The 27846-nt window shown below is 59.5% G+C and overlaps 1 protein-coding gene across 1 annotated transcript; it reads left to right on the top strand.

The window, feature by feature from the left end:
* Positions 1-27266, top strand: MAPKAPK2 (MAPK activated protein kinase 2). Its single transcript, XM_066203863.1, has 10 exons — positions 1-446; positions 20892-21031; positions 23047-23111; positions 23624-23703; positions 23809-23935; positions 24140-24215; positions 24671-24795; positions 25029-25114; positions 25368-25448; positions 25910-27266. Exons 1-10 carry the CDS (start codon positions 198-200, stop codon positions 26051-26053), a joined length of 1173 nt encoding a protein of 390 aa, XP_066059960.1. The 5' UTR covers positions 1-197; the 3' UTR covers positions 26054-27266.
* Positions 27267-27846: the final 580 nt, after the last annotated feature.

Here is a 27846-nt window from a genome sequence, read left to right as displayed (position 1 = left end):
CCGCCGCACCGGAGCCATCGCTCTTGTCGGGGCCGGGGCGCACCGGCGGGGGGCGGCGGCGGCGGCGCTGCTGCTTCACCCCCCGCACCCCCGGCCCATCCCGCTCGGCCCGCGGGGCTCCGCCGCCCTCCCGCCCGCTCCCAGCCTTTCCCGGAGCCTTCCGCCGAGCCCTTCCCGGAGCCCTCCCGGTGCCCGCCATGCTCTCCGGGGCGCCGCCGCCGCCCGCCGGCTTCCCCAGCCCGCCGCCGCCGCAGCCGCCGCCGCCGCCGCCGCCCGCCGCTCCCCCGCACGGGCCGCCGCCGTTCCCGGGGAAGGGCGGCCTGCAGATCCGGAAGAATGCCATCACGGACGACTACAAGGTCACCACGCAAGTGCTGGGGCTCGGCATCAACGGGAAAGTTTTGGAGATCTTCAGTAAGAAGAGCGGCGAGAAGTTCGCGCTGAAGGTGCGGCGGGGACCCCCCGCGGCCGGGGACCGGCGGGGGCGACGCGGGGACCGGGCGGGCGCTGGGCCGGGAGGGGCCCGGGGAGCGGCAGCGGCGCCGCTGACAGTGATGGAAGGTGTCTGCTGCGGGGGAAGGGGGTCCCGGGGGGGCCGTGGGCGGCACAGGGGCCCGCCGGACAATGAGCTGCCGCCCGCCCCTCCGGCCGCGCTTTAATCTCTTTATTTTTTCCCCCCCTTTAAGAGCAGCGAGACGCGGCTTTCCAGCTTTGTAGTGGGGAACGGAGCGAAATGACATGTTGGTAGCCCCAGGCTGGGGAGGGGGGGGCTCAGGAGTGGGGAGGAGGCCGTGGCCTGGCTGTGATCCCCCCGGGGGATGCACATCATGGAACGCCGGGGGCCGCATCCCCGGGTGTGGGAACGCGGGGTTCCCCCCGTGGGGCGTTGGTGTGAGTGCTGTAAGCACCGGCAGCCGCTCACTGTCCCCGTTCCGTGTCCCCTCCCGGCTCTAACAGCGAGCGACTGCCGTCCCCAGCTTCCCACAGGGAATATTTCAGCGCTGCGATGTTACCCCGCGTCCCTAACTCGCCTCTCTTTGCCCGGCGTGGATGGCCAGGTGTGTTTGAGCCGGCTCTAGGTGATGCCGCCCTTCTCCTCGTTTCCAAACGAGGTTTTTGAGCAGAGAGGGGAGAGTGTCTCCCTGCCAGCGAGGCTCGGGGAAGTTTGAATGGATTCCTGACACGCCGGGTGAGGCGGGAGCAGGGCTGGCTTCTGGGTGGGAGCGCCGTGTTCTCCAGCATCCGTGCAATTTGCGCCCACACATGAGCTGTTCCAGTCCTTGGCGTTACCCCGAGAGCTGGGAAGGCTAAAAACACCCCACCTAAACCCATAACCCTCAGCTAAACCCTGTAACTCCCACCGAAACCCGTAACCACTCTTCTTTTGTGTTTGGAGTTGCCCTTCTGTTGGCGTCTGGGGGTCCTACCCTGAGTGAGGGAATGAACGTGGGGCTTTGGGGGTACAAGTTGTGCTGCAGAGGTGGTGGCGTGGGCAAGGTACGGTGCTGAATGTCTGGGGTTAAGGATGAGGGGGTCACTTAAGTGGTAAAAGTTGGGCTTTTCCTTCAGAAACGCCACAGACCTTGCTCGTGAGCCACCCCGCGTTGCACTCCGGGGCGACGTTGTGTTGTCATCTCGTTGGGTTGAAAATTAGCGAAATCCTCTTCTTGTTTTGACAGACGGGCTCCTCCTCGCCTCCGAAGTTGAGTCACATATTTAAAGCACAGATCCCACAGCACTTCCCTCTCGCAGCCCTGAAAGGGGAAGGATGGAAGAGGAGGAAGAGGCCGGAGCTTCCTCTGCCCGGCCTGGCTGGGGCACGGGACCGGGGCTGTCACCCTGCCCGTGCCAGGGCGAGGGGTCAGGGCTTGTGTCACATGTCACACGGGTCCCTGGGCTTGCTGAAACGCCTCAGGAGTGCAGGGCTGCCGGCTGGGATGGAGGAGGGTGACGCAGAGTGTCTCTGTGGCTCCTGCAGGGTGAGGTATATTCGACACTGAGTCTCTTTTAGGAGAAGGGATTGTCTTGCCTGTCCCCTGTCCTGGCCTCTCCTGGCGTCCCTGACGGGGAGGGACGAGTTCAGCTGAGTGGTTGGACGTGTCCCTGGCTTCTCAAAGAGCAGCACAGCTGCTAGTGTAAGTGATTCCCTCCAGCACCTTCAAAGCTGCTGCGCTGGGAGTTTGGGCTCTGGGATGAGCCCGTGGGTGCCCGTCCTGCCCTCATGAGTGAGCTGCAGGCCTGGCTTTGTCCTTTGGGGTGTTTGGACTGGGCTGCAGAGCCCAAACTTGGTGTGGGTGACTGCCCCAGACATGATGTGTGCTGACTTCATCCCCTCCCCGGGTACGCAGCTGGGCTGACGTCTCTGCTACAGACCTGTGGAGAGGTATTTGGCTCCAAATTACTCATGGGCTGCATCAGAGTGGAAAGATGACCTAAAGCAGGATCCACAGAAGTGATTGCATCGAGTTGTCATGTTTCAGATGATGCTTAAAAGAATCCTGATGGCCCATCGCCAGGAGCCGCAGCTGAAATCCGTCTGCTGCCTGCTTTGGTTGTGCAGTGAACCTTTCCATTTGGAGTGTCATCCTTTAGGTTTGCTGTTCCAAAATCTTGTGTAACAATGCAATCCTTCACTGCCTGGCCCTGACATGAACGGTGTCTTCCGGTCATGTTGTGCTTCCTCTTGGGTCACGAGCAACTGTTGAGTTGTTAAAAGCTTTTCCTCCCAAATCAAGGGATGGTTTTGGTAAGGGTTTTGCTGAGAGTCACTTTGCTGAAGAGAACTTTTCAGTGCTCCAGGAGAATTTGAGCTTGGGGACAGTGTTCTAGCAGCAGTGAAAACATTAAAGCCAGTTTTCCTCTCCTTCTAGAGCAATAGTCCGTGGCAGAGACACATCATTAAACAAAATGATGCTGTGTGCGAGTTAATGGAAGGTAGCTCTGCTTGCCGTGTAGTACCTGGGTGAAAACGAGATTCCTCTACTTTTCTTACAGATTCTTGCTCATCTCTCTGTCTCCCACCCGGGATTTCATTGTATTTTTTGGTGCCTGAAGTGTGGCATCCCTGAATTACCTGGTGTGAGGCAGGCACGGATGGTCCCAGTGACCCGTGACCTGGCCCTGTCTGAAGCAGGATGATCTGCTGCAGGATAGGAACAGAAAGCCGGGGCAGAGGTGATGGATGGAGCTGTAACGCCTGGTTCCTTACCCTGCTCTTCCTCGTACCTCGGTGTGATTTATTATTAGGCAAAATTAGGCTTGTAATTTCTGTGGAGGCTGCTGTATGTAGGTCACTGCTGGCCCGACTTGGCAGGGCAGGCTGTGGTCGGGCTGCAGTGGTGGGGCTGGGAGCGAGAGCTCTTTGCCTGCTGCAAATTCCACTTTTAAGACTAATCTTTGGGCTGGCTGCCTTAATTCCACGAGGAAATGGCAGCTAAGCCAGGCTGGAGAGTGGGGATTGGAATTGCAGGTGATGAGTTTGTTGTATGCGTTGCACGTTGGAGCTCTTTGTGGAGCAGGTTTCCTTTAAAATAAATGAACAAACCTCGCTGCCAGCTTCAGCTTCAAAGCAGGAGATCCTCACCTGGACTGGTCAGGAGATCCTCACCTGGACTGGTGAGCTTTGGAAGGGCTGGAGGAGCTCAGGGCTGTGGATTTGCCCATTTCTGGAGCATCCTTGGTGCTTTGGGGCGCGTTTGCGAAACACTCTCAGTCTCGGCCTCATCTGATAATCTGTGAGTGATGGTTCCCCTGATGGAGAAGGAGGAAGAGGGATGGTGCTTGTGGTTTGCTGTTCTGGGAAGGGGCCTGTTGTGGAATTAGGGCAGGCAGCTCGGAGCCGACGGCTGAGCAGCTCTGTGGACGAGCACCCTGCGTCCCGCAGCTTCGTCTGGGTTCGAATGCTGTGTCCCTCTGAAAATCCACCTGGAAAAACATCCCTGAAGTGAGGGAGCGAATGGAGATCCTGGGCTCGTGCTCTTGGGGGACAGCTTGCTGTGTCTGCTGTTCCTCTGTCCCTCTGTCAATGGAGAGATGTTTATTTAATTAGCTCTGCCACGTATTTTACATAATCAGAAATGTCTTCGCTGTGGCCTTCTGTGCAAGCTGTGGTTGAGGAGCTGTGGAAACTGCAGTGACATCACCGGGACTTTTCCAAAGCAGTGGTTTATTATCTCATTGACCGAAGGAGTCTACCGAGTCAATTGAGTCAAACTCAAACTCGGGCTTTGAGTTTGTTCAAACGACTCAGGATTTGCCGTGATCTCATTTAAACACTTCACATGCTCTGAGCAGTCAGAACTAGGGCTGTGATGGGCTGATAAAGGCCAGGAGCAGGGGTTTTCTCTTTGGTACGTGCTCAGGAAGTGGCGGGGCTCTTCCTCTCGGTAATAATCTCATGCCATCAGCCATGGCTCTTGCAAAAGGCGTTTCCCATGTTTTCGGAGGCGGGGAACTGAGATGCAGTGATTTACTGAACGTCAGCACCGGGCCGAGGAGCTGAGCTGCCTGTGGCACGCAGGATGGAAACACCGCCCCTGGATGTGGGATTGAATAGCCAAATCCAGCAGGTAAAACCATGATTCTGCCATTCGCTCTGAGCCCTGCTGGCCCTGGCAGGATTGGTGCCTTCTGTGCCGTCGCTTCCACACACACGCAGCAGGGAAGGCTCAGTGCTGGTTCCTGGGGCTCTGGTGGTGGCTCTGCCTCGGGTACTGAGCGAGGTGGAACAGAGGCTGAGCTTCGCCAGAAACGTGCTCTGAAACAACCAAAGCCGTGTGTAAATAATGACTGAAGCTGTGCAGCCTGAGAGAGCCGCGTCTGCTGGCGCCTTTGGGTGGGCACAGGTGATGGAAACTCCCAAAGGTTCCTGCCGAGGAAGCCTGAAGGATCAAGTTGGTGACTTCTCTCCTCCCAGGCGGCTCGGGGATGTGCTGTGGTGTCTGGGGAGGCGGGAGAGCTCTTGCTGGGCGGTGCAGGTACATGGCAGGCATCCGGAGGAGTGGCCCTTGGGCTGATCCTGTGGCACAGGAGCAGCATCACTCCTTCCCAGCCTTCCTGGTGGGCTCCTGTGCCCCACCCCGGGGTGCTCCGAGGGCTTTGCCCTTTTCAAACCCATCCTTTCGCTGTGGTTTTGCTGTCTGCTGAGAAGCTGAGAGGGAAGAGCTCTCCTTCCTTCCTTCCTTCAGAAGCCCTTTTCCTCCAGCTCGGAGCACGGGCAGCCTCCCGACCTGCAGACGGCCCTCGCTGCAGAGTCAGGCTCCTCTCCAGGCACAACTGGCCCCGCTCGTCTGGCCTCAAGTTGCAGCATTCAGGCAGCATGACCTCACCTCCTGGTTTCCAAGAATAACTGTGCTGCCTCCCCTGCTGCCTCCCCTGTGCCATGCAGGGGCTGGCCACAGGGCCAGGGCGGCTGCCACAGCCTGGTGTGGGCCAGCCCCAGGGCTCTGGCTTGTGCCAGGTGTCCCCAGGTAGCCCCGTGCCCACCCCAGGCCAGCTCCAGGGCTCTGGTTTGTCCCAGGTAGCCCCGTGCCCACCCCGGGCCAGCTCCAGGGCTCTGGTTTGTCCCAGGTAGCCCCGTGCCCACCCCGGGCCAGCTCCAGGGCTCTGGTTTGTCCCAGGTAGCCCCGTGCCCACCCCAGGTTGGCTCCAGGGCTCTGGTTTGTCCCAGGTAGCCCCATGCCCACCCCAGGCCAGCTCCAGGGCTCTGGTTTGTCCCAGGTAGCCCCGTGCCCACCCCAGGTTGGCTCCAGGGCTCTGGTTTGTCCCAGGTAGCCCCGTGCCCACCCCAGGTTGGCTCCAGGGCTCTGGTTTGTCCCAGGTAGCCCCGTGCCCACCCCAGGCCAGCTCCAGGGCTCTGGTTTGTCCCAGGTAGCCCCGTGCCCACCCCAGGTTGGCTCCAGGGCTCTGGTTTGTCCCAGGTAGCCCCGTGCCCACCCCAGGCTGCTCAGCTCCTCTGCCCTTTGCGGGCTGCAGGGCTCTGGCAGCAGCTGGGAGAGGGTTTTCAGGACCTGGCTGATGACGCTGGTTTTGGAGGAGGGAGGGTTTGAAGCAGGACCAGGGCGATCCCTCCACCATCTCCAGAGGTCGGCATGGGAACTCAGCTTGGCCTGACCACTCCCCAAAAAACCAGTTCGGAGCCCTGGCCGTCACTCTGGGTCAGCTTCGTGGTCACGTCTGGGGGTGCCAGAGTTGAATTTCGCAGCCCCTGAGGCCTGTATCCCACTGAAAGTGGGTCCCATCTTCATTTGCTGCAGGATGTATAAACCATCCTGCTCCGGTGGAAGGTGTCCCTGCCCACGGCTGGAAGGAGACGACCCTCGAGGTCCCTTCCAACCGAACCATGTCGTGATTCTTCCTCTCTGCAGAGCTCTCCTCCTTTCAGAACAGGGGCTGTGAGTGTGCGCCGTGCCCGGGGGCTCGTTTTGGGGAGGGCTCTGAGCTCCGTGGCCGCTTCCCCAGAGGGGAAGGTCCCCGAAGGAGATGGAAAGGGGGAGCAGCGTGCGGGGGTTGGAGCAGGGCACGCACGAGCAGGTCTGAAAGCAGAGAGCTTTAACAGCCTTTGCACCCCGCGGCTGAGTCATTTCAGACATTTCAGCCTTTTGAGATCTTCCCAAGCTGAGGTGGGGATTACAGCGGCCGGCAGGTTTAATGGTTGCATTAACTCGCTGCTCCTTTGTGGCCTGGCCAGGGGACTGATAGAACCCCGAGTCCCTGAGTGCTGCCCGACCTCAGATGACCTGAAACGAGAAAAGTTTTGCTGGAGATGCTGCGTGAAAAACGTCACGTGGAACGTGTCGCTGGGAGGAGGACACGGGATCTGCTCTGGGCACTCCGGGAGCTCCCCTGTGCCTCCATCTTCGTTCTGGTGAGGAGCACGATGGCATCTTCTTGTGGATGAAGGCCTTCCCTCAGTGCTGGGCCCTGTCCCGGTGGGGAGGGCAGGTGAGCTCGGTGGCTCAGGGGTTGTTGGAGCTGGCACAGCCCTTCTCTCTGTCGGATGTAATGAGATTATTCAGGCCGTTGGCGTCAGGGCCGCACGTGGTTCTGTGCCCTGCGAGCTGCAGCCTAAACCAGAGATAAAGTCCAAAACACAAACCCAGATCTGAATGTTCCTGGGGCGCCCAGCCAGGCTGGGGCTTTGCTGCTCTGCTCTGGGTGTCCTTACCCGGTGTGGCCTAGAGAGTGGGGATCCGGGGAGGCATGGATTCATTTCCTTTGTCACCCTAACTGAGTTTGCTGCTTTGTGCCCTTGGCTGCAGGTGGCTGCCCGTTTTGAGCTCAGCCTTTCAGGCAGGTTTGGGGTCATGCCTCACACTCTGAATCGGGCTAAAGCTGTGTCACGGCAGGCTGGGGCTGTGCAGTCCCTTTCCCACGGGCTGCAGCCCCTCCTGGCTTCTTTGGGAGCATCTTCTCTCGCTCTCCCTGCCCGCTGTCCTCCCGCCCGGCACCGAGCTGGGGCAGCCTCTCCGAAGGCTCCTTGCATGTCCTGCCAAGCGTGTGTTTTCGGGGAAATGTGGCTGGAACACAAGCCGGGGCTGCTGTGGAAATTTGGCAGCTCGTCCCCTGTCAGGCTGCAATTCCAGTAGCGGCGGCTCATCCCTCCCGCGGTCCCAGGTGCGGGCGGGAGCGGCTCCCAGGGGTGTTCCTTGGGAATGGAGCTGCCATCCCACCTATCTCCAGCGGGCTGGGGGAAAAGCAGATGCAATCAGGTCCAAACCGACCCCAGGGTATGCGTGTTATCCTCAGCTTCATCTCGCGACAGCAGTAAATAAAACCAAGAGCAGGGGAGGGGGCTGGTGGCGGGGCTGTGTTTTGAATTCCAGCAGCAGTGAGCTCGGTGGCATCTCCCAGCTCAAGTGCTGGAACCTAAACTGGTTCTGTTCCCACTTGTTCCAGTGAACCGGCCACCGTGGCTGTCACTGAGCTGCCACCACGGCTCTGGGGGTCACCCTGAGTCCCAGAGCCCGGCTGAAGGAGCCACTGTCACCTGTGCCAACCTCCGGCCAGGCTGAAGGAGCCACTGTCACCTGTGCCAGCCTCCTCCAGCCCAGCTGAAGGAGCCACTGTCACCTGTGCCAACCTCCAGCCAGGCTGGAAGAGCCACTGTCACCTGTGCCAGCCTCCTCCAGCCAGGCTGAAGGAGCCACTGTCACCTGTGCCAGCCTCCTCCGGCCAGGCTGGAAGAGCCACTGTCACCTGTGCCAGCCTCCTCCGGCCAGGCTGAAGGAGCCACTGTCACCTGTGCCAGCCTCCTCCGGCCAGGCTGAAGGAGCCACTGTCACCTGTGCCAGCCTCCTCCGGCCAGGCTGAAGGAGCCACTGTCACCTGTGCCAGCCTCCTCCGGCCAGGCTGAAGGAGCCACTGTCACCTGTGCCAGCCTCCTCCGGCCAGGCTGAAGGAGCCACTGTCACCTGTGCCAGCCTCCTCCGGCCAGGCTGAAGGAGCCACTGTCACCTGTGCCAGCCTCCTCCGGCCAGGCTGAAGGAGCCACTGTCACCTGTGCCAGCCTCCTCCGGCCAGGCTGAAGGAGCCACTGTCACCTGTGCCAGCCTCCTCCGGCCAGGCTGGAAGAGCCACTGTCACCTGTGCCAACCTCCAGCCAGGCTGAAGGAGCCACTGTCACCTGTGCCAGCCTCCTCCGGCCAGGCTGAAGGAGCCACTGTCACCTGTGCCAGCCTCCTCCGGCCTGCCCGGTCCCCTCGGGGCTCTGCTGTGACTCTCTCTTCCTCCTGGGCCGTTCCCCAACCTGGGCAGATCTCTGAGAGAAAAGAGCCCCGGGCGGGCGGATCTTGCGCAAGAGGCTCCGGCAGTGCTGGGAAGGGCGGGCTTGCCAGGAAGTTTAAACTCAGGTTATCTCCTGGAAGTCATCAGAGCTGTGAATTTGGCATTTTGGGCTGGGTTCCTCCCGTGCCTCCGGCAGAGCAGCCCTGGCACGGGGGCAGGGCTGGTTTGGGGAGCCCGGAGGTGTTGCAGCCCTCGCTGGATGCCTGCCCACGCTCCTGGAGAGAACATCTTCCCGTGGCCGGCCCAGGAGCTGGGACAGGCTTGGGAAGCCCTTTTGCTTTTGTCCTCAGTGTTTCCCACAAGGAATGACCCTGCTCCCGGTGTGGGGGGCTGTGCAGTTCTGTTGGAACCACTCACATCTCCTCCCCATCCCCTTATCCCATCTCGGAGTTCAGGCTCCCAATCTCCCGTTGTAAGGAACTGTAAAGAACAGCTCAGCCAGGACAGGAGATGCTCTTTGGGTGGTGGGATTCAAGAACAGCTCAGCCAGGACAGGAGATGCTCTTTGGGTGGTGGGATTCAAGAACAGCTCAGCCAGGACAGGAGATGCTCTTTGGGTGGTGGGATTCAAGAACAGCTCAGCCAGGACAGGAGATGCTCTTTGGGTGGTGGGATTCAGCAGGGGAGCACTGCAGGTCCCTGGGGGTTTAGGAAATGTCCTGGTGGTCCCATTCCCCAGCCCTGCCTGGCCTTGGGGGTGCAAATGCTGGGCTGGTGGAAGCTGGGTGAGGAAGATGCTGGGTGAGGAGGTTCTGGATGGGTTAAAGTGTGGTCCTTGGGTGCTGCTGAGCAGCAGCTCGGGCAGGTGCTGGGTGGGAGCCAGAGCTGCTTTCCCCAGGAGCTGTGGGTCTGAGGCTTCTGCCACGGTCTGGGGGAGCTGTGGAAGGTGATGTTTGTGTGCCTCAGGGCAGTGCTTTGGGGGGCTATTGCCATTTCTGGGCCTCTCCTGGAGGGGCTGTGGGGCAGGCAGGGCTCTGGCCCTGTGGGTGCAGCAAGGAGAGGCTTTCGGGAGCTCAGTGTGTCCCCTCAGCTCAGTTTTGCCAGGCTCTGGCAGCAAGGGCAGCGCGTTCTTAGCAGCCCAAGCACCTCTGGCTTTAACCAAAGCATTCCTTTCGTGTTTCCTTCTCCTCAAAGACTGCCCGGAGACACCCAGGGAAGTGTAGCTGAAGGAGGGCTGGCCTGGGACATGGTGCCGATGCTTCCAGGGTTCCAGCGACTTAACTGCCGACCATCAGTGGGCATCTGGATCTCGCACCCACCTCGGATCCAATCCCCGCCAGCAGCCCCGGGAAAAGCCAAAAGCCTCGTGCTGTGTGAGCGGGGGGGCCGTGCGGCGTGGGAGCTGCTCACAGGGGCTGTTGCAGCCTTCATTTCTCCCTGTGGCTCAGGACACGAGGCTGTGCTGACCCGAGGTGCTGCTGAGGGCCCTGCGGGGCCGTGCCAGCCCCAGCTGTGCCTCGGGGGGTGTGGGGGGACGCGGGGGCTGCCCCGGCCCCGGGGTGGGCGGCAGAGCCACACAAAGGCTGCCCTGTCTCTGCTCTCTGCCTTCCCCCGGCCCTGAGCTCTCCTCGTGAATAAGTGGGATTGAGAAAAGCTTAAATTCATACAAAGCAGGGCCCAGGAGCCCCTGGCTGACCCGGAGGGAGCAGCTGCCCCCTGCTCACCCCACACCCAGGGGTCCCGGGTAACGCCGCCCCGGGAGCAGCGGGTGTGCAAGGCTGGCCGAGGGGAGAGGTTTCTTTTTAAAAAGCTGGCTCTGGGAATGCCCAAGGAGCCCAGGCTGTTTGCCAAGGGAGCAGCAGTAGCTGCAGGAGGAGATTTTTTCTGTTGGTTTGTTTAAATATCCGTGCCTTTATCCTTTTATCCCATCTCCGTTTTAATCTAGCAGGCAGAATGAGTCCAAACCGCTCGCTGCCTGTGGGATTTGGGAGGAAATCAAGTAGCCTGCTGGTAAACCTTGTCGAGCAGTGGGGTGCTGAGCATCCACGGGAGGATCAGTGACTCCTCCCTGCGCGTTTTCCACACGTTTTTGCTGTGTCTTGGAAAGATGGGAGAGCACCAAACCTCTGCTGTGAGCCCAGGCTGGATCAGGTTTGATGGGGCTCTAGTGGAAGGTGTCCCTGCCCGTGGCAAGGAGTGGGAATGGGATGATCTTTAGGGATCCTTTTAACCCAAACCACTCCGTGATTCAGCGACTCCTCGCTCTGTGTTGAGCCCAGCCTTGGTAACACCAACAGGGGGGAGATTCCCCCTCGGGGATTTTTGGAAGTTTGTGTACCCAAGGCACTTCACAGTTGTAGCCCTGGTTTGTGCCTGAGATGTTTGCTTTTCTGAAATTCCTTTCCCAAGAAATTTTCTGTAAACAAGAGACATGTTTTTGTAACAGTAAGTTTGTTTACATGTTTCTCCCCAGGAGGGACTTAGAGAAGAAGTCTAGTCTAGTCTGACCCGTGTGACTGAAGAAGTTTATCTCCTTGTCACCAATCAAATTGGTCCGTGTAAAACGGTAGAAAAAAAGAAACACATCCCAAAAATAAAAAGGTCGCTTTCCAACCTTCTAAAGTCAAAATCTTGGTATCGTTGTGGTGTACAACGTCGTCACACAGTGAGATTTGAGCACTTGTTGACCCAGGTGTTTCGAGGTGCTGGGACACCCTGGGCCAGGCTCTGTCCCAGCTTCACCAACCTCCCCAGCTCCGGGGCCGCGCGGCTGCTGCTGCCAACAGGTGCTCTGGAGGCTCCTGGGGCTGCCAAAAGCCTGCAGGGAGCTAAGAATAGCCCCCGTGTCCTGAGAGCTTTAATGTGGTGCCAGCAGGATGCAGAGAAGGACTTTTTTTTTTTTTTTTTTTAAAATAGAAACACAACTGTGTTTTCCTGCCGGCTGAAGGAGTCTCGGGGTGGCTGCTGGAGGAGGAGTGCCCTGCTCAGGGTTGGCAGGAGGCTCTCAGGTTTTCACTGCCTGGCTTCAGGGCCCAGGATTTCCCCTAAAACGCTGACTGCTGTGGTAGGGCTGGGTCTGGGTTGTTGCTTGGCTCTGGAGCCACGTGGGTTTGTGGCCAACGGGGGTTTCCAGCAGCTCCTCTGCAGGTCCTGCTGGGTGCTGGGCTTGTACAGCCTCAGTGCGATGGGAGGAGGACGGGGAGTGGGGCAGGGACAGCCTGGAGACTGCAGTGAGGGCTTTGGGGGTGTCTGGGGAGATGGCAAAACAGAGGCTGGTGGGGGGTGTGTGCCCCCGACCAGCTCTGGGGTGCAATCCCCTCTTGCCCCTTCACTTCCATCCCCTCTCCTGGCACACATTGCTGCCCCTCTCCCTGCCCTGGGCATCGGGGCTGGTGGTGACAGAGGTTTGTGTCTGCTGTGCCGTGTGAGGGGAGCAGGAGGAAGAGGAGGAGGAGGAGGGCCGTGGGTCCCCTGCCTCTCTGAGCACCTGCGCAGACAAAGCCCTGTTACGAAATCCCTGAGCTGCTCCTGGCCTGGCCTTTTCCTGCTCCCGGCACTCCGGCAGCCTCCAGGCTGCTGTGGGCACCGTGCCTGCTGTGGGTTCTCCGTGGGTCCGGCCCCTCTGGCACTGCCCAGGTGGGTCCCTGGCACTGCCCAGGTGGGTGGCAGGTCCCAGCAGCCGGGGGGATGCTCTGCTCTGGATCCCTGCAGAGCTGGGCTGCGCGTCCTGGGCTTATCTCAGCAAGGTGTTTGCCGTGCCCTGCTGTTGACAAAGGGGTGAAACCGTGTTCAATAAACAGCTGAGGGAGGCCGGGGTGATGCAAAGCGGCGCTGTCGTCACCGAGCTTCGGGGGTGTGGAAATGGAACCCTGCTCAGGCTTGGCCCTGGTGGAGGAGACACATCCCGAGGCCGTGCTGCTGCCAGGGCCAAGTGGAGCTTCGGCAGGGGCTGGCCTCGAGGCAGCTTTGTGTTTCAGTCGGGGTTTTTTTCCTTTCTTTGAATCCGCACGTGTTGATTTGTGCCGCACTAAGATCTGTGTTGAGGCGGGGTCCCCGTGCTGGGGGGTGGGTGGCAGCCCAGCTCTGTCCCCTGGGGGGCCCTGCCCGTGGGCTGAGCCCTGAGAAATTTCAGGATTCTGGCTGAACTCAAGCCTTGGGAGGCAGGGAGTGTTGTGGGGCTTCTTCTGGCAGGGCTTCGGGGCTGCTCCTCTTGCAGGCGTGGGGCTGGGCCTCTCCCCAAAATCACTTCCAGCTGAAACGTTCAGGGAATGGGGTGGACACGTGCGAAAATCAAAGCAGCTCTGGGATGTAGGTGTGGGGAATGCGGGGCTGGCAGAGGTAGAGGGAAGGTCAGGCAGGCTTGGTGTGAGGCTGGTGGGGCCAGGAGATGCTCTGGGTGCTTTGTGGTCCCTCTTACCCTGAGGGGAAGCCCCAGGCTGTGGCTGCAGGGCTGCTGCAGGCAGCTCCGTGCACGGCTGGTGATAAGGGTGGTTTTTTTTTCAAGCTCAGCCTGTGGGAGGGAAGCGCAAAGGACAGAGGTCAGGCCTGAGTTAATGGTTTACATCAGTGTTTACTTCGGTGTTAATCACACCTGCAAATATCAACCGCTTCCCATCATAAAACCACGTGCGTGCTTTTCCGCTCGGTGCCGTCAGCTCTGCGAGCGACTCTGCCAGGGAGAGGCTTTGGGAGGAGGAGCTGACCCCGGCCCTCAGCTGTGCGCAGAGGTGCGAGGTGGAGGAGCTGTGTGTGGAGCTGTGCCTGCGGAGGTCTGCACCCTTCCCACGGCTCCTCGTTTCCCTTTCACTCCGCGTGGTGTGGATGAAAGGCCCCGGCAGAGGATCAGGGGTTTGGTTTGCAGAGAGCATCTGAGCATCCCTGCCCACAGTGGCTCCATTCAGAGCTGGGCTGTGGCTCCTTCTGTCCCCGAATCAGTCGGTCCCTTCCCTGCTCAAGACCAGTGCTGTGGTGGCTCCTGGTGGGCAGGGACACCTTGGATGTCCTTAGAGAGGGATGGGATGGGATGGGATGGGACGGGATGAGCTGGGCTGGAGCACTTTGGCCGCTCTGACCCCGTTTGTCGCTGTGGGATTCCCAGGGAGGTCCTGGCAGGGTGGTGGCCCTGTCACTCCAGGCAGGACGTGGCACCCCGTGACCGTGGCTCGTGCCTGGGCTGCTCCTGCTCCTCACCCGGAGCTTCCTGCAGGGATGAGCGTGGGGTGAGTCAGCCAAAGCCAGCGCTGCTGCTGCTGCTGCTGCTGCTGCTGCTGCTGCTGCTGCTGCTGCTGAGGGCTGGAAGGAAGAAGAGGCTCCCAAAACAAACACGTGGGACTGAATAGGCCCCTAATTTTGTTTTTCTCAGATAAATGAAGCCGACACTCTTTGTTTCTCTCCTTTAAACACCAGCCCCAGCCTGTTGCTGGCTGTGAGTCAGCGGGGACGCTTCGTGCCGCTGCCTCGTTGCCATTTACCTGCTCTGACTTTGTTCCTGGGAGTTTTGCAGCCCCTTCCCGCCCACCTCCATCTCCTCCCTCCTCGACGCCTCCACCACGCTGGGACCCTTCCCTCAGCATCCACGTGCTGCTCCCGGATTCCCACTTGGACTCTCCCTCCTCAGGATGGGCCGAGGACGTTTTTTAGCTGCTGGGAAATGGGTTTTGCATCGTGGGGCTGGCCAGGGGGGGCAGCGCCCCGACCACACCGGGAGGGGGGGGACACACGGGCCCCTGGCAGGTGGCTCTTACTTAAACCCGGGCCTCTCTTCTGCTCCTCGCCTTTGTGTGCCTCGAGAGGCTTTTGTTGCCGCCTGAAAAGGCTGAATGGCTGCTGCATCTGTCGCAGGGGGAGAGCAGCGGGGCAAGGAAATGCTCAGCAGATGCCCCGGGCAGGGCGGGGGGGGCTCGGCGGGATGGGGGGTCCCGAGCATCGCCGGCCGGGCACGGACCCCCCCGAGCTGGGGGGAGCCGAGAGCACGGGGGGACCTTGTGCAAGGCCGCTTTCCCCTTGTGAAAGCGGCGTGTGAGAGCTGCCTCTTCCCTCTCCCCGTCTCCATCCTCCGCCCCGTTGTTGCGACATCGCCCGCAGCGGCGGGGACGAGCGCGCTGCGACATCTGCCCCCGCCGCGACATCTGCCTCCCTGCCTGCCTCCCTGCCAGCTGCTCCCGGCAGGGGTTTTAGCTCTCGCCGGGCTCACGGAGCCTCTTCATGCCCGGCTGGCTGCTCGTGCGGCGGGGAGACTGTCGCCGAGCTCGCCGCCGCGGCTCCGGGTGTTCCCGGGAGCGCTGGGATCATTCAGGCTGCGAGAATGCGGCCGAGCAGCTCCAGCGTGTGTCTGTGTGTGTCTGTGTGTGTGTGTGTGTGTCTGTGTGTGTGTGTGTGTGTCAGCTCGCATTTGCACGGCCTCTCCTGCCTTGCTCTTTCTCGTCTAAATAATCCTCTCGTGCTTGGGATCCTTTCTCCGACCTTTCCATCTCCCCCGAGGCGAGAGAACGTGGAGGATGGAGCCGATGGTGCTCGTGTGGGTCGAAGCCTCGGTGTGCACCCGGCTCTGGTGGCCTCCATCCCTCTGGAAGGGCGGTTTGCCTTCATCCCTCATTCCCTCGGACAAAGCCATCTCCATCAGGAGCAGAGCCAGCCCTCCAAGCAGTGGTGCTGGGCTGGGATGGGGCACGCTGAGGGCAGGATTTGCCAGACCCACACGCGGCTCCTCCTCCTCCTCCTCTGCTCCCTGCCTTTCCCCGGGCAAAACAAACGTGAGGACGAGGCTTTCTCCTCTTTTCTTCTGTTGGGCCTTCAGACTTTCTGTGGCTCTTTGGGCGTGGGCAGAGCAGAAATGAAGCCCAGCTCGGGAAAGTCCCGTCGCCAGGGCAGCAGGGCAGGTGGTGGTGGGTGTAGGCAGCGGGGATGGGGTTAATGTAAAGGTTTATAGAAGAGCCACGGTGATCTGGGGGAGGCTTCCTGAGCTGCACCTTTAATTCTTCCTGCCCTGTGGTTCAACCATGAATTTCCCCCTGTTTGGTAGCACAATTCCTCTTCGGGGCTCTGGGGCTCGTGATTTTGTTTCTCTTTCGTGGCTCATAAAGCCCGAAAGCGGAACCAAGGTTTGCTGCCTCCACGTCCTTCCGCTGCCCTCTCCCTGCTGGCAGGGGCTGGGGCAGCTTTGGGCTCATTTATCGGTGGGCTCCCCAAATATTCTGGCGTTACAGGCTCGGTTCAATCCGGGGAGAGGTGGGAACAGCCCGTGCAAAGCTTCCAGCACTGGCCCTGCAAATGTGTAAAGCAGCTGACGCCAGTTGGCAGCGAGTTTGCAGGGGAAGATTAGAAGAGGAAAATCCTTTGAAGAGAAACCCTTTTGCTTTTTTAGGAAAAACTGTTCCTTGCCCTGTGCTGGCCGGGTCAGGGGAATCCAAAGCCTGTGTGTGTGTGATCCAGGCAGGGGGAAGCTCTGCTTTGCTTCCCTGCTGATAATTTGGGGGATGACAGCCTGCCTCCCTTCGCTGTAGGTTCATTCTTACTGCAGCTCAAGAAGTTTATTTTAACCCCTGTGGTGCAGAGGAGAGCTCCTGGGGGTGGTTTGGGGCCTGGCTACACCCCTGCAGGTCCTGTGGGAGGGTGGGTGCTGCATGGCCTGTGCTGTTCTGCCGGGGACCGAGGAGAATCGGGTGGGATCAAAATACCCACGGAAATAAACCCACCCTGCCCGCAAGAGCAGCTGCAGTGCTCGCGGTGAGCCTGAGCTCTGGAGAACGGACAGGTGTGAGCCTGAGCCTCACTTTCCATAGAAATTCCCCGTGGGAGGTGAGTTTTCCCCCTTGGGCAGGGGTATCTTGCCCGTCTGGGTGTGCTTGGCTCGCCGAGGGGCAGCAGCGTTTGGGGCTGTGGTGGCTCCCACAGCGAGGAGGGACGGTGGGACAGTGTCCTCGGTGACCTCCTGCCGTGCCAGGGGAGGAGGCAGCTTCCTTTTCCAACCTGTCGTGACTCATGGAACATCATCCCAGGAGGAGGCGGCGAGACTGAATCAGTGGTGCCTGAGGACAGGCTGGGGAGGGAACGTGAGCGTGGGCAGCTCCAGCCCCTGCACTGCTCCAGACCCACCCTTCCTTCCTTCCTTCCTTCCTTCCTTCCTTCCTTCCTTCCTTCCTTCCTTCCTTCCTTCCTTCCTTCCTTCCTTCCTTCCTTCCTTCCTTCCTTCCTTCCTTCCTTCCTTCCTTCCTTCCTTCCTTCCTTCCTTCCTTCCTTCCTTCCCTCCTTCCCTCCTTCCCTCCTTCCCTCCTTCCCTCCTTCCCTCCTTCCCTCCTTCCCTCCTTCCTTCCCTCCTTCCTTCCCTCCTTCCTTCCTTCCCTCCTTCCTTCCCTCCCTCCCTCCCTCCCTCCCTCCCTGTGCCCACCCACCCGTGCTGTGCCTGTCCTGAGGTGATGGGGGGGAAATTCAGCTCCCTGTGCTGCTGAGCCCTTCCTTGGAGCCGAAGCTCATTTTTGATGGCTGCAGGACCAGGCTGGAGCCTGGGTTTGGCTTTGGGTTTGCTCAGCGGGTGCTGCCCTCCTTCAGGAGCCCTGATGAGCTGTTCTGTTTTCAGGAGCTGCTTCCAGGGTTTGTCTTTCCAGGGTGGGGAAAAGCTGGAGGTGCTGCTGGAGCTCGTGAGGAGCCTTTGGTGCTCTCGGGGTCCTGAGCACCTCGGGCTGGGCTGTGCCATCCTCTGATGGGAGCAGAGTGGCTGGAGGGCTCTAAGGGAGCTAATGAGGGTGTTTAGAGGAACACAGAACTAATTTCTCTCGCAGCATGGGAAGGCTCCTGGGGGAGCTGGGCTGAGCCAAGGCACAGGATGGCAGCAGACGCTGTCTGCCCAGACCTCGGAGGTGTCAGGCCGCTGGGAGGGGAGCTGGAATGCGGCTGGAAGCTGAATTTCCTCCCTAATTGCCAGCAGGGTGGAGCGGCTCTTTCCCTGCTCTCCCTCCTTTCCTGCGGGGAGGTGCCCCGGTGGGAAGCAGGGATGGGATGGGGCAGAGCTCTGGGCTGGCTCAGCTCTCCTGGCTGTCCCCTGTCCCCTGTCCCCTGCCGCGCCGAAGGGACACACACGGCTGCTCTGTGACCGTGAGCTGATGTTTGGAGACGTGCAGCAAATCCGAGCACCTGCAGCAGCCGGCAGCCGTCACGGGGAAGGGATGCAGCTCCTCCTGCCTGAATCCTGGCCGGATTTGCTGCGAGGTGGTGGCCGAGCTGCAGCGCTGCCCTTGTGCCCTGCCCGGGGACACTTGTGTAACTCGGGGATCCGGTTACTGCCCGCCTCAGCTGCCGAGCCCTCCTCCTCTCCAGCAGGAGCAGGCAGGTCGTGCAGCGTTTTCCAGCTGAAATAATGAAGTTGGCTCTCCTAGGAGATCAAGGAGATCTCTTCTTTGGAAGGGGAACAGGAGATAAGAGCTGGAGAAGCTGAGCTGAGAGCAGCTCGTCCTGGCTGCTGCCATCGAAGGGTTAACCCTGGTTGTGCTCCAGATTACTGGGTTGCAAAATCAGCCGGTGTGGGCTGGGGGCCGTTCATCCTTGCTGGACCTCAGGGGAAACACGAGGTGATTTTCCCATCCCAGCCTCCTCGCTGGGAGCCAAGGAATGTAAATCTTGCTGCGGTCACAGGCTCCTGGGCACGGGAGCGGAACCAGGGCCGTGGGCAGTGCTGCCACCCCCAAATACATCGGGTGAGGAGCTCCAGTGGGCAGAGCAGTGCCAGGACATCACCCACCGGAGGTTTCACTGCTGCCTGGGCAATGGGAGGGCAGGTTGGCAGCTCTGGGAGCTGCTGGCTCCCACCTGAAGAGGAGAAATCGGTGGAAATGCTGCTCTTGCCCCAGCCCTGTGTCAGGCTCGGCACATTCCCGGCATCCCAGGGCACAGGGAGCCGGTGCCTGTGCTGAGGGCAGGAGTTTTGGGGTGCAGCAGGTGCTGCTGGGGCTGTGGGCTGCCCCTGCTGTGGTTTATCCATCCCCACATCCCTCAGGGCAGGAGTTTTGGGGTGCTGCTGGGGCTGTGGGCTGCCTCTGCTGTGGCTTGTCCATCCCCACGTCCCTCCTGCGGCCAGCAGTGGCCTTCCCCACACAGCCCCTGTGCATCAGCTGCCACCGGGAACATTTCCTAAATTAACCAAATCACTCCCTTAACGAGGCTTAATGTGGCCCTCTGGAAGCCTCTCCATCACCTCTCCGTGCAGAGCCAGCAGGGGGGCAGAGGGGGCAGCTGGATCACAGCTGGGTGTTCCGAGAGCTCCGGGGCAGCTGTTTGCTCCTGGAGGTTGTCTGGGTACAGAAAACAAACGTCAGGGCCCTGCTGATGCAGGTAATGGAGGCTGCTGCCTCCTGCTTCATTAGAAATCCAATTAATCTCCCCTAAAAGCGCTCGGAGTGACCTGTAAAAATGGGATGTATTTTGCTGTGCCTCTGCTGCTTGTCTTGTGCAGAATGATGTTAACTAGCTGCTTCCTGCTGGTCCATTTTTCCGGAGCGTAATTACAAATTGTTTTGTGTTTGTTTTTTTCTCCTCTTTTCTCTTCAGCTTCCTGGCTCCCCGCGCCAGGCTCTTCAGAGCGGGGCTGCAAATAGCCAGGCTGTTCTCCAGTCCCCTCTGCAGGGCTCCTGGGGGGCTGGTGTTACTCTTGCTCAGGGTTTTGCCTTCTGCAGGATGCAGCTTTTGGGGTAATTAAGCAACAGAGGAGCAAGGAGGGGCTGTCCAACCTCCTGCCCTGTCTTCCTTTTCCCCTGAGGCTGTCGGTGGGCTGTGCAAAGGTTGGCTTTGGCCACGTCGATCCTCGCTGGTGGTTTGGTGCCAGCAGCCTCCCCAGCTGCACAGGTGGCCCCAGGTTTCCTCTGCCCGGGCAAGCAGGAGAGCTGAGGAGGTGGCAGAGGTGTGCCCAAAGCCTGGGAGTGGTGTTTTGGGTGGGTGGCTGGAGGGCACATCCTGCACGTGCCTTTCCCCGTGGTGAAGGATGGATGGAGGGATGGATGGATGGATGGATGGATGGATGGATGGATGGATGGATGGATGGAGGGATGGATGGATGGAGGGATGGGTGGATGGATGGGTGGATGGATGGTTGAATGGATGGATGGATGGTTGAATGGATGGATGGATGGATGGATGGATGGATGGATGGCTGGCTGCTGTTCCAGGCAGAAATACAAATCTCCAGGGTTACTCTGCCAGGGCAGTGCCATCAGTGAGTGTTTCATCTCTGAACAGGGCAGTGTGGGGTTTTTGGGAATTCATCCTTGTTCCTGTGAGATCCCCAGTGCTTGGCACCACCCCGGGTCCTGCAGAGCTGGGGGCTGATGCTGCTCCGCTCCTGGAGCGTGTCGGGGTGACATCAGAGGGGTCAGAAGGGCTTTTCTCTCTGAATCCTGGTGAAATGACCAAACCTGCTGTTTCCTGCACCCCCTCTCACTGCTCCGAGGGGCAGAGCTGCTCCAGGGGCTGAGCCCGGCCCCAAAGGCTCCCGGAGACAGGAAGGAAAACGAGCCACGCTCAAGATAGACACGTTTGTTGTTCTATATTTAGGAGCACAATAATTGAGGCTCGTTGTTTATCCTGACCAACACCGTAATTAATATTCCATGGCAGACAAGCAGATCCTTCCTGCGCCTGGGAACTCACTCTGAGCTGTCTTTGGGAAGGGCAGGGGGCTCGTTAAAGAGCTGCAATTTAGGGAACATCTGGATGTTCGCTTTGTCCCCTCCCCAGGCACGGGGGCTGCTGGGCTCTGCACTTGTGGTGAGGCAGCTTTAGTGGTCAGGAGGAGCAGGCTGATGGCTGGGAAATGATGGGGGACAGCAGAGCCGAGGGGAGGGTGAGGATGCCCGGTGGCACCCGGGGGTGCAGCGGTGTCAGGGTGCCGAAGTTGGCTCATAAATGCTGTAGATCCTGCTGCTGGGGCACCGGGAGGTGGCAGGCAGCCAGCGCAAGCTTTCAGCAGCCTCGGGAGGAAGGGCAAGCTGAGGGCAGGAGGCTTCTCAGAGCTCCCACTAGATGGGGATGGAGGCATTGGCAGAGCGCTGCGGCCGCGCCCTCGGGGAGCGCCCGGCGCTCGCCCCCGCGGCCTCCCTGGTGGCCACGGTGGCGGCCGGGGGGGTCGCTGAGCTCCGCGGGGGTGCCTCGGGGGCTGACGGGCTATCTCACTCCTCCCGCAGATGCTGCAGGACTGCCCCAAGGCCCGCAGGGAAGTGGAGCTGCACTGGCGAGCGTCGCAGTGCGCGCACATCGTCCGCATCATGGACGTCTACGAGAACCTCTACCAGGGGAGGAAGTGTCTGCTCATCGTCATGGAGTGGTGAGCGCCCGGCCCGAGGCACCCCCGGGCCCGAGGGGTGCTGGGGGGGCTGCCAGGAGCGGGCTGGGCATCCTCCAGCACTGGGGACACCGGGGGGATGCGGCTGCGGGGATGGCAGCCCGGGCACTGCTGGCCTTGGAGGGACGGGGACGCGGCCGGGGCCGCGCTGGCTCTGAGTCATCCCGAGAGCGCTCTTGGCTCTGCTCGGCTCCGGGCCTGCGGTTCTCGCAGGTGGGTCATAACCAAACTGCCTTTGGCCAGCAAAAGGCACAGCGGGCTCCTGGCAGCCCGGCAGCTGCGGTGGGGCAGACAGCGAGCCCAGCTGGCACCTCTGGTACCGCCCTGGTACTGCCCTGACCCCTCTGGTACCGCCCCGGCACCTCCTGCAGCAGCAGCAGGGCGCCTCTGCTCTGGGTAGGAGCTTGGTATGAACCTGGGGACGAGGAGGAGGGATGAAGGGGAAAGTATTGAAACCACATCCCAACCGCAGCTGTGATTTGATGCAGCTTCCTTGCCAAAAGCTCTCCTCTGCCAAGCTGGTAGGTGGCCCGGGGTGCAGGAGCGGTGCCAGGGCCGGGGGCACAGCAGCCCCCAGAGCAGCTCGGGGACGGGAACAGGCAGCTGAGAACCAGCCTGGCACTCTGGGCAGACAGGGATGGGAAAAGGGTGTGTGGTGGGGAGGGAAGGAACGGCTGAGGGGAAGGAGGGGAGTCCCCAGGATTGGCTGTGTGAGCGAGGGATGCTCTGGGGGTAACACCCGTCACAAGGCAGGATTTGACTTCCAGCAGGAGCAGGCTCTGGGTCCCTCCTGGCAGGCCCTGGGTCCCTCCTGGCAGGCTCTAGGTCCATCCTGGCAGGCCCTGGGTCCATCCTGGCAGGCCCTGGGTCCATCCTCACAGGCCCTGGTCCCTCCTGGCAGGCTCTGGGTCCCTCCTGGCAGGCCCTGGTCCCTCCTGGCAGGCTCTGGTCCCTCCCGGCATGCCCTGGGTCCATCCTGGCAGGCTCTAGGTCCATCCTGGCATGCCCTGGGTCCATCCTCACAGGCCCTGTGCAGCAGAGGGCCCCAGGGACTGCCGGCTATTGCTATTGCAGATGTCGAGTGAACGTCAAGGAGATGCTATCAGCGCTGGGAAAGCCAAACTGTTCCTGCTCTAGTCAGATAAGGCAGGGGCAGGAAGTGCCATTATCCCTGCTCCCGTGGAGAATTCTCCCATTTCTCAGTCCTGAGCTCTCTGGGAGCTGCGTTTTCCCTGTGGGTACCTGGGGAGGGAACCCCAGGGATGGTTCTCCAACACCTCCACAGGACCTGACTGCCCTGCAGTGAGCTCCAGCCTGCGTCTCACAGCTTGGGGAGCTCACAGTGACACAGCTGATGCCTAACCCGTGCCCTGAGCTTTGCTCAGCACTTCTCTGCTGGGTCACGGTGCTGCTGAGGCTTGTGAGGAAAAAAAAAGGAGGCCACAAGTGCTGGGAGTGCTCTCACCAACTTCAAGCCACACTTGCTGCCTTTACTGTAAATGTGTTTCTGTGGCTGCTGGGGTGACCACGTCCGCCTCTGCCCTGCCCGTGGGAGGAAAAGGGAGGCTCTGAAACGCCCCAGAAGCGCCAGCCCAAGGCCTTGGATGGAGAAGGGGATTGTTTCCTGTCGCTACAGGACATGAAATAAAGGTTGACTCCAGTCAGGAGGCAGCAGAAATCAGGTTTATTTACAATTCATTCAGCTCTTTTATGCTGCTCTAAAAGTCACGTTGTTGGTCCGTAGGGCTGACACCTCTCCCCTTGGCTCTGTAACAGCAAACAGCTCCTGTTGTTATGGGAAAGGAACATTGCTTACACAAGGTTGTTTTGGGAAAAAGAAAAACTGTTGAAAAGTTTCCCTTGAGAAGAGCTGGCTCTTCTCAAGCTCAGAAGGTATCGAGTCCACAGTTTCCTGCTGAGCAGCAGAGGGTTTGGTGCAGTTTGTGGTGGTGTGAGATGGACCCACAGCGTGGTAACAGCAGCTGCTTCTCTTCCAGCTTGGATGGCGGGGAGCTCTTCAGCCGGATCCAGGACAGGGGAGACCAGGCCTTCACAGAGCGGGGTATGGAGCCCACCCCTGCTGGGCTTTCAGTCCTCTCCATCCCCTCAGTGACTCTTTCGGATCCCCAGCAGAGTTCTGCGCTCAGGGAATGGGGGCGTGGGTGCAAGGGGCCCTGCTTTTCATGGGAACAGGGTTAGGGGGTGTTTTCCCAGCTGCCCCCACACTCTGTCCGTCCCAATCCTGTCAGGAACACCCACCTCCCTCAAAGAATTAAGCCCGTGGGCTGTGGTTCTCATAGATCTCATTAATCTCATTCCCTGTAGTCCTCTGGCCAGGAAAAGCAACCACCCAACCCAAACTGTGAGCCCTTCCCCCTTGACTTCCCCATCCTAAGGGGAAACCTTTCCCAGCTGGATTCCGGTGCCCTAAATGGTGCAAGCCCCTCCTGAGTGTTAGGGTCAGGGGCTGGGCTCTGCCCCATCCCTTCCCCCGGAGTTTCTGGAGTTACCCGGGGAGTGGTGCCCTTTTAAACTGGCCTCTGAAGGCTTCGGATGGTTTCTTGGCTGCTTCAGAGGCTTCGGAGATCATGAAGAGCATCGGGGAAGCCATCCAGTACCTGCACTCGATCAACATCGCGCACCGGGACGTGAAGGTACCACCTGAGCCCCCCCAGGCAGTGCTGAGCCCCCCTGGGCGGTGCCAGGGCCAGGCTGCCCCAGCCCTGCTGCTCACCCCTTTGTCCCCTGCGTGTTCCCAGCCCGAGAACCTCCTGTACACCTCCAAGAGGCCCAACGCCGTGCTCAAACTCACCGACTTCGGCTTCGCCAAGGAAACCACCACGCACAACTCCCTGGCCACGCCCTGCTACACGCCCTACTACGTGGGTGAGTGCCTTGGGGGGGTTTGTGGGGCTGGGGGGGCACAGCTGGGGGGGTTTGGAGGGTGCCACGTGCAGCCCATCACCTCTGCGTCCGTCCAGCCTGGAGCTGGGGGCAGCGCTGCCCTGCTCCGGAGCGCCCAGGGCTGCGTTGGTGTCTCCATGGGTGCTGACACTGCTGCATTGAGGATTTTCTCCCTGTCTTTGCCAGCCCCAGAAGTGCTGGGCCCGGAGAAGTACGACAAGTCCTGTGACATGTGGTCCCTGGGCGTCATCATGTATATTCTGTAAGTCTGAGGGTGTCGGTGATTGATGGAGAGACGGGAATACTGATTCGTGATCAGAATTCGATTTTACTCAGCTTTTCCAAGAGCTTATATCCCATTTCAGGGAGGTCAATAATTTCCACTACAATAATTAGGTTAAAAGATCATACAAGCAGCTCATGCATTTTACAGCATCTTTCTGGTGGGGGGTTGGTTGAATCTCTCCTCTTCCCGTGAGCAGGTTTAATCCCGTCTTCTTGTAAACTCAAAGTTTGTCCCTGCTGTGGCATCCTAGCCATCAAACCGGCTATGCTAATTAAATCTGTCTTACTCTCTGTCTTGTATATTCCCACATGAGGGTTCCTCTCCCTCCTGCCGGGCTCAGCTCCCGCTCCTGGCACTGCCTGGTGCCCTTTGGGTGCTCCTGGGGAGTTTTTTGGGGTGGCACATTGACTCTGTCCCCCCTCCTGGTGCAGGCTGTGCGGGTACCCCCCCTTCTACTCCAACCACGGCCTGGCCATCTCTCCGGGCATGAAGAAGCGAATCCGAATGGGCCAGTACGAGTTTCCCAACCCCGAGTGGTCCGAGGTGTCAGAGGAAGGTCAGTGTGGTCCCTGTGGTGGCTGTCCCCAGGCTGAGGTGTCCTTTGGAGGGCTGGGGGTGTGTCCATCTCCCCCCTCTGCTGGAGAGGTTTTCCTGGAGGGTTTGTGCGGGGTGTGGCACACAGGAGGGGTCTGGGGTGTGCAGGGCTTTGTTTTGGGGCTGGGGTTGGAGCTCAGCAGAGCCCCCCTGGGAGGTGCTGGCTCCTGAGCCTGCCCAAAAAAAACCCTGCAGTGAAGCAGCTGATCCGAAACCTGCTGAAGACAGACCCGACCCAGCGCATGACGATAACGGAGTTCATGAACCACCCCTGGATCATGGTGAGCGTGGGGTGGGACCCATGGGATCCATGGGGTGGGATGGGATGGGGATCCATGGGATAGGATCTATGGGATGGGATGGGATTTGGTGGGATCTGTGGGGTGGGATCCACGGGGTGGGATGAGATGGATGGGATGAGATCCATGGCATGGGATGGGATCCATGGGGTGGGATCGAGGGGATGGGACGGGATAGGATCCGCGGGACGGATGCCTGTGGCTCCCAGCTCACGCTCCTCCCCTCTCCTGGCAGCAATCCATGCAGGTGCCCCAGACCCCGCTGCACACCAGCCGTGTGCTGAAGGAGGAGAAGGACCTGTGGGAGGATGTGAAGGTAAAACCTCTCTCTGTCCCTGTCTGCACCCCTCTGTCACCTGGGAAGCGTCCCCTCCCGTGGGGCTGCAGGCCAGGCTGGGTCGCTGTCCCTGGAAGTGTTCAGTGACTGCGTGGATGTGGCACCTGGGGACATGATTTGGTGGAGAGGCTGTGCTGGGTTAACCACGGAATGGTTTGGGTTGGGCCTCAAATGCCAGGGCAGGGACACCTTCCCGTATCCCAGGCTGCTCCAAGCCACAGCTCCTCTGGGAGTTCCATCCCGGGGCAGAACAGGGCTGGGCTCAATCATCTTGGAGGGTTTTTCCAGCCTTGAACAATTCCACAATTCCAGTGTGGGGCAGATGAACGCTTGGAAAACTTCACAGTGGCCACACTCAGGCGCTGCTGCAATTTATTCTCAGCTGCTTTGGGGACCCTGGGGGGACTTGGCTGATGGCTCTGTGTCCCCCCTGCCCGCAGGAGGAGATGACCAGTGCCCTGGCCACCATGAGAGTGGACTACGAACAAATCAAGATCAAGAAGATCGAGGATTCCTCCAACCCTCTGCTGATGAAGAGGAGGAAGAAAGCCAACCCCCCCGAGCCCACCACGCTGCCCCACTGAGGGTCCCCAGCCCTGGCCCTCCAGAAAAAAAAAGCAATAACTATTATATATATATATTTTTTAAGGAAAAAAAAAAGACAAAAAGAAAAAAAAAAACCGAGACTGTTCTATCGAGCGCATGGAATTCAGACATTTATACCAGACTAGTTATTTTTAGCTACTCACCTGTGTCTCTGACCTTCCTGGGGCAGGTGGTGAGTTCTCCCCCCTCACACCCACACCTGCAGCCAGGGAGGTTTTTTTTTTGTCCTCTAGGTGAACGCCGCCAATAATTGGATTTTTTTCTTTTTTTTAAATTTTTCTTTTGTGAAACAGTTTTGATTTATATATATAATTTTTTGTTTTGTTTTGTTTGCTTGTTTCCCTCCTCCTTCCTTCCAAAGACACGGAAAACTCCTGTGGTGACCTTTTTAGGGTATATATAAACATATAAATATTTTTTAAAAAAAAAAACTACTGTAGAGCTGAAAACCCCAGACAAGCGTGTTCCCTGTGTGGATGCTGCCCAGAGACGGGGTCAGGGAAGGAGAGCTGCCCTCCCCGCTGTCCTGCTGGCCTTGAGGTGGGGGGGAATCTCTGTGGCCACGGAATAAATCACAGGAGCCAAAAAAAAGCAGCGGCCCAGCCCCCCCCCCCGAGCTCCCTGGCTCTGTCTGTCTGTCTGTGTGGGCTGTGTGTCTGTCCCTGGGCCTGGAGCTGCTCGTGGCTCCCCCCTGGAAGGCAGCTCTGACCTCGGGGGGGGCTCTGCAGGGATGTGTCCCCCCCTCAGCCCGTCCCCTGCCCTGGGGGGGTCCTTGGGGACAGCGGGTGACAGGGGACGGGTGGAGGTGGCACAGCTGGGGCCAGCACTGAGCCCTCCCTGGCCAGGGCTGTCCCGCCCAGGGTGGCTCCTGCGGCTGCTCTGAAGTCTTTAGTCCACGAGTTATTATTATTATTGTTATTATTATTATTATTTGTCACGATGTTTCACTTCGTTAAATGTGTTTGAATGGGGGAAAAGACCCGATTTTTTAAGGTGATGTTTAGTTTTTAGGCGATCTTTTAGACTCTGTATGGAATTTTAATTTGTTTTGAAAACTGGTTTTTATCCCTTTTTTTCCCTTTTTTTTTTTTTTTTAATTTTTTTTTTTTTTTTTTTTTTTTGCCTGTTGGCTTATACTAATCTTCCCAGTCTGCTCTTCAGTCCTTTGGATTAAAGACACTTAAAGAGTCACCCTGTGTCTCCTGTTGCTTGTGTGGCTGTGAAGAACCTCCCCCCCCCGGTGCTCCAGCTGCTCTCCCTGTGTCCTAAAATTGCTTTTCTCCCACCAGAAAGGCTGAGCTCCCCAGGGTGTTCTCCGGGGACACAACATCCCTCGGTTTGGGGACAGCTCCGGGGGCTGCCCAGGGACTGTCCCCCCAGCACGTGTCACCCCCGGGGTTTGGGCTCTGGGGTGATGTGGGGTGATGTGATGATGGTGTAGGGGGATGTGGGGTGGTGTGGGATGCTGGTGTGGGATGTTGTGGGGTGGTGTGGGATGCTGGTGTGGGGTGATGATGATGCTGTGGGGTGATGTGATGAGGGTGTGGGACACTAGGGCGGTGTAGGGGTGGTGTGGGGTGATGTGTGGGGTGGGATGCTGGGATGATGGGATGGGGTGATGTGGGATGATGTGATGATGGTGTGGGATACTGTGGATGATGGGGCGGGACACGTGGCCACGAGTGCCGGGTGCTGGCAGGGACAGACACTGCCCGCCCGGTCCTGGGGCTGTGCCCGGTCCCCGCTGTCACCCCCGGGCTGTGCCCGGTCC

This window comes from Chamaea fasciata, unplaced genomic scaffold, assembly GCF_029207755.1.
Source record: "Chamaea fasciata isolate MVZ Bird 193981 ecotype frontalis unplaced genomic scaffold, bChaFas1.0.hap1 SCAF_25, whole genome shotgun sequence".
Classification (NCBI taxonomy): Eukaryota; Metazoa; Chordata; class Aves; order Passeriformes; family Sylviidae; genus Chamaea; species Chamaea fasciata.
The sequence above is the reverse complement of the archived record's forward strand: the minus strand, read 5'-3'. Positions and strand labels throughout refer to the sequence as shown.

Coding starts and splice junctions, on each gene's coding strand:
- MAPKAPK2 (XM_066203863.1), top strand. CDS start 198: ATGCTCTCCGGGGCGCCGCCGCCGCCCGCCGGCTTCCCCAGCCCGCCG. Junction 24,796..25,028: donor GTCCGAGGTGTCAGAGGAAG/GTCAGTGTGGTC, acceptor AAAACCCTGCAG/TGAAGCAGCTGATCCGAAAC. Junction 25,449..25,909: donor ACCTGTGGGAGGATGTGAAG/GTAAAACCTCTC, acceptor CCCTGCCCGCAG/GAGGAGATGACCAGTGCCCT.